This window comes from Euwallacea fornicatus, chromosome 3 (genome assembly GCF_040115645.1).
Source record: "Euwallacea fornicatus isolate EFF26 chromosome 3, ASM4011564v1, whole genome shotgun sequence".
Lineage (NCBI taxonomy): Eukaryota > Metazoa > Arthropoda > Insecta > Coleoptera > Curculionidae > Euwallacea > Euwallacea fornicatus.
This window is the reverse complement of record NC_089543.1, coordinates 1,913,372-1,919,371: the sequence shown is the minus strand read 5'-3', so window position 1 is coordinate 1,919,371 and position 6,000 is coordinate 1,913,372. Positions and strand designations below refer to the sequence as shown.

General features: G+C 33.6%; 1 protein-coding gene across 1 annotated transcript in view; it reads left to right on the top strand.

Annotated features, from left to right (window-relative positions):
• The first annotated feature begins 234 nt into the window (after positions 1-234).
• LOC136350609 (neuronal acetylcholine receptor subunit alpha-7-like) overlaps positions 235-6,000 on the top strand; it is an 88,753-nt gene continuing 82,987 nt past the window's right edge. Inside the window, exon 1 of the mRNA XM_066302497.1 lies at positions 235-835. Within this exon, the coding sequence (XP_066158594.1) occupies positions 754-835 (82 nt within the window). The 5' untranslated portion in view covers positions 235-753. The remainder of the gene's footprint in view (positions 836-6,000) is intronic.

Sequence of the window (6,000 nt, the reverse complement as noted above, 5' to 3'; positions counted from 1 at the left end):
CGCATTGCCCAAACAAAACTGCACGCGAATACTTCTCAAATTCTCGTTAATCCGTAGATCTGGATAAAAATTGAGAGCAATATAATTCGAGATGAAACAATGGAAATCATACCTAGTGGTATTGTGACGAGCACTAATTACAATGATCTATTTTGGTTCATAGCACGCTAATAAATAACCGCAATTTCGTAGTAAATATCCCGCCACTATATTCGATCTAAACTCAGCCAGCAGCGCGGCCTGGCTGAGCTGCGTGCGTGCCTTTTTAGCACCTTCCTGGATATTTCCACTGAGATAGACGAGAACAAAGAGAGCGCAGTCACGTCGTTGTCATCATGAGAGTGAAACGCGCTGGCGGGCCATGTGAAGCGGAGTATTTGGAGGTTGGTGCTTAGCACAGAAGTGAAGGGAGGGAAGTACGGGCCGTAGTTCAATTACATCCGTATCGCAGTGGAGCTGTCCCGACTCGCTATCGCTATGGCTTTAGTTCACGTCTGTGTGCACTTATAGTACATAATAAATAACCTAACACCTCTCGGCACTTTATATTCCGGTACTTCGCGTGTATGACCGCTCGACACCCCGTACACGCGGTACACCAAATAAATCATTTTTTCTAATGCCTTGTGTTAAACGAAAAGTTATTTCTAAAATGAGACTCAAAACAAAATTAACTTAAAAATACACCTTCCAAGGTTATTCAGGTTTTGCGCTGGCTCCAAGATTTCTTCTGCTCCTCAACTCTTCACCAGTATGCAGCGTTGTTACTTCTACTGTCGACCCAGGGCCCTGACGCTGGTAGTTTGTCTGCAAATCTGCCTTTTTCTACCACACGGTACAGTACACCATTTTTTTACTCACAGCATCTCTTTCCGTAGCTAGAAAACAAATTTCAATCATAACACATAGGGTTATGTCACGGAACTATCGAGCAGTGCGCTTTACTTCTCGCTTGTTAGACGATTTGTTATATGAGCACACCAATTTAATGCCGTTTTATTCGAATGGGTTACTACCTACCTCGTTTTGCTTTGAGACGGCAACTGAGAAAATTGACCCAGAAAAAGAGCAGCTTCAGAAAGGCAGTATTACTTACTTTATATTATTATTATTATATTACTATATATTATTAGTAACATTGTAGTTTGAAAATGATTGCGAAAATTCGCCATGCAAGTTATTCTAGTTAAAAACTTGGCTCTGGAAATTAAAAATCTGGCCCCGTGGGTTTCATGAAAATCTAAACTTGAAGAAATTAAATGCTTAAATTTAATTGAAAACACAAATAGAATTCGACATGTTTTATCTAAACTGAAAGTTCTGTAGTTACTATTCTACTGAATGCTGTAATTTTTATTACTATTAAGACCACCACAAACTCCTTAAAATGCAATTGCAACATCACTTCTAAACTAATTGCAAAATCCCACTCCTAAATCTCTAGTTCCAGGTTCTTGAATTTATCGTTTAGCTTTGGAAATTCAATTTTCTGTGCTGTGAAGAAAATCTATTCGTTTTAAGTATTGTCGGTATTCAAATGAAAATAAATATTATTCAAAAACATTGCCATCTGAATGACTCTACTATAGCTATTAATATTTCTAAATACTCACTAATTAATGAGTTACCATTATAAAAAAAACCTCAGTGAACCAAAAACGTATGGGTTAATGATAACCCATTATCATCTATTAATATTTTGTTATTAAGCTGTAATCCAAAATTATTTAAAAGTTGGTTTTATGAAATTTTGTGATTGCTACGACCTTCAAGTTATTCTGTTTTAACAAATATTTAATTAGAACTCTATATAGTTATGTCTTTTGGTCTATGCTCATTTGTATTTCGCATGGTGTATGATATTTCAAATTTTCAATGAATCATCGAAAACTGTTATTAGTGATATTTCCCCGGAAATTTGCTGTTTTGTGTCATAAATTTTATGATTCTTCATTTACCATTGTTTACAACCAGCGTTAAAATGGGGGGAAAACGTTATTCGAAATCTCTCGTCTCGTGTTATTATATTTTATACGTATCATCACTCAACCGCGTTTAAATAGAAGAAAATAATAAAAATGTTCCTTGAGCATTTGTCAGGATTTTACAAAAGCTCAGACTTGAACGTGTAATTATGTAACTTAACGTGTCTACCATAAAAACTTTCCTCAAGGAGCTGAACTAAAAACTTTATGAGATTTTTCTCCTACCAATTCCTAAAACCTACATATAAAATCCCAATTCCAGAAACTTCAATACGGAATATACAAGTCAGTGATTTTTTCAGGAAATATGCAGCTTTGTGTACTAAATTTATTAATTTTTCATGCACAATTATTTATAAACCGTTCCAAAATTTAAAAAAAAAAACATTATTAGAAAACTCTCGCCCTCTTCCATATCAATTTTTTTACGCCCATTTTACTAAATTATTTTGAGTGTTCTTTAAGAATTCGATAAATTTTTTTTTGGGGAATGTAATAGATTTTTACAACAATTCAGATTTAAAAAGGCTGATGAAAATGTTGATTATAGAAAAGAATATCGTCAACAAGTTCAAACAATACTTGGTTAATCAATGATCTACACCCAAATTTTAATAAAGTTTTATAGGAAGTTAAACACTAAGTTCCACCTTAGCATGCCTTATATGAATAAATCAAAACAACTTTGTAAAATTTCGACAAAATATTGCATCACAACTTCAAAATTACGTAGGTGTATAACCTTATTTCAAGTTTTTTGGAAGTTCGTGGATCTGTCCTTTAAATATATTGATTCTTTATTTGGCATTGTTTTTAAACCTCACTGAAATGAGGGAAAATATGATTCTAAAACTCCCGCCCCTTTTCCATCTCACTTATTCTAATCATATTTAAATAAAATATCTCGAGTTTTCTTGAAGAATCTCATAATTTTTTTGTCGGATAATTTCCGAGAAATCTTCTTCAGACGAGAAACTGTAATTAAGTACATAGAATAAGTCAATGGTAAAAATAAACCTTCATCAACATCAGTGACCAAACGAGAATTTAATAACTCCTATAACCGATAGAAGATAAAGTACTTTTTTTAAGATTTTCATTGAATTCTCTTATTCATGGAAACACGAAATTCCAGGCGCTGAACAAATATGAAGTTCCATACTTACTTAGCTTTGATGCTAATTCCTTGATGATCAATTGATATAAGAAGGAAATTTTAAATGTAAATTTAGCTTTACTTAAAAATTCTAAAATGATTTTCAAAATCCCACACATAATACAAGTTGTTTGTTTTTTAACATGAATAAGTTTTTGCAACACCTTTTAATTTTTTACATGAGTTCAATGCAACGTGTTTCACTGTTTTCTTTTTAAATGAGCCATATTCAAAATTACCCAAGATATAGAGTCATCTATAAAGATGATTTAAGTATTTTGCAGCTAATGTTACCTAGGGGGTTATGACAGGAAGGTTTAATCAAAATGCAGACTTTACCCGAAAGGGATTCATGTTTTCTTTTGTATTCCTCAAGATCGAGTAGCTGGGAATTTTTTAATATGGTTTCAACGGAATTTTTATTAAAAGTTTCCGACACAAACCAATAGGTAATGGCAGTTGAAAAACATCACTTTGACCATCTTCATAAATAATGACCTGTTAAGTTTGAAAATTTTTACATTTATGCAGAAGTACGGCAATTAATATAAAGTAGGCAATAGAATGAAGAAATAGCACTTTGGAAGCATTCTCCTCAAATTGAACATAAATTATCATACAGTACAGCACATAATTGAAAAAATTAGGGAAAATTATTACAATCATCCCATTGTTTTTAATAAAAGATAGAAGAGAAAGAATTTTAGTAAAGAATGAACTACTTCGAAGAAGAAATATAGAAATATGCAATATACAGAAATAATTACTTTGAAGGCTAATACTTCTAACGACAGTGACCTACACTCTCTGCTCCAATAAGAAAATCATTTATAAAAATTACTCATCAGGCGTTAAACCTAGAGTTCAATTTAATAGAAGATTTTTAATTAATCTTTTCTGCAATTCTACTAAAAAATACCTTTAAATTAAGCAGCTAATTTCCAAAAGTTTATGCTAAAACTTTCATGGCAAATGAACCAAACCATCCTGTACATTTTCACAAATGAAAAGCAATTTTAACCCCGTAGATTACAATCTTCTTACGTAACTACCGGCATATTTGTCGTTTTTACCTGTAAAAATAGATATTTTTTTGGTGAGAAGACACTCTTATTATTCGAAATCTCTTATCTCTAACCCTTCTGAATTATATCTAATAGGATTAACCAAAAATACAATTCAATTTGGAGGTTTTGAATGAAACAGTACTTCTGCAGCGATTTTCCTATTTAATGAGTAAATGTTTGCTAATGCCGTTTCAGCAAATGTTGAAAGGACTATTGCACTTATGTCCCCCATTGAGCCAAGTTCCATGCTTGTTAATAATGCCATAAGAACAAATTGCTGTAAGGATTTAATTATTGGCATTGAGTGGAATAATCAAGCTAGTGCTAATGCAACGGTATTCCAAATAGGAACAAACGTTCGCAAATGACTGAATTCAGTATCAAAGTCGTATTGCACACGGTAAGGCTAACTCCATTAAACAACTAACACGAATTGTAAGTTGTACATCGATTATCAGCATGTCCTTTGTCAAGTGATAACGTTTGTTCTGGACCCTGAACAATTAATGTGGACTTCTCGAATAAGCCAAACACGTATTTAGGTTTCCGAATCCGGCTACAATTATCTCTAGAAAAGCGAGATTCTCCTAGCTGGGGATTGAGCTGGAGAAAAGCTAGGTTTTCTTTAAATTGAAATTCTAATTGGGTGAAAGTAGCAAGGCTAAAGTCACAATTTCAAATTCAACACAATTCAAGAAACTTTTGTAAAGTGCTTCTATTTAAACTTTACCACGTCACATGTTGAACTACCTAGTTCAGGCTTATGATATTATAAAATATGCCAACGAGAGGCCATAACATCCGGCCTTTCGATATAAGGCGATATGTGTTCATAAATTTTTAACTTCAATTTGTCAGCTTGAGTAAGCAGTATTTTTGCCTCTTTTCAAGAGTCACTTTCCTCAATAGACAAAATTCTGAATGCCCCAGTTTACTAAACTCCACCAAAGTGTCCAATATTTTAACCGCGAACGTTTTGCAATAATATATCTTTGGTAGTAAAGTTTTATGAAACCATAAAATAAAGCTACGTTTTGCCTAACATTTTAATAAAACGTATGCAATAAGGAGGTATTTGTTTTAGACTAAGCTAACAAGGCTTTAGAAGGGAAAAACTTTAATAATAGATTCTGTAGGCCACGCATTTTAAACGCCACAACCCCTAAAGAATATTGCCTACGGATCTGGGTCAAGGGCACGAAGGCGAAGTTTAAATTGTGGGTTTGAAACAAAGTCTATATTTGTGTGCAGATCAAGGATCTCCAAGAAGAACTTCGAATTTTCCGACAATCGCTCGAAAATTAATTTACCATTGCGTTCCAAAGTAAGCAGCTTACTGGCCGGTTTCCAGCTGTGAAGAGCGCCACAGCATACAAATTTAACCTAAAGTTTCAATCTTTTACAAACCTCATGCGTCAAGTTTGGCCATTGGAAATTAATTTTTCAAGCGCTATTTGGACAAGCTCCAAATAGGATCAGTTTCTAGAAAATCCATACCTATGCTCCGAAATTCTGGGAATATTAGTAATAGGTCTTTGTTGACACCTCGAGTATCCATCATCATCTTACTTTCCACTCAGCTGTAGAATCACATCCCTGTCCATTAAAGCATCGCCAACAAGTTTAATTGGGTAAGCAGATTTAATAAATTAACAATGAGGCGGCGCGTCAATGTCAAGTGCTTGCCTGTCATAATAACACTTTAATAAATTACCTACTGAACTTGATTTCAACAAGTCTCTGTAATAGATTTTCATTGAAAAAGGATAGCGAAATGCGTAGGAAAACACAA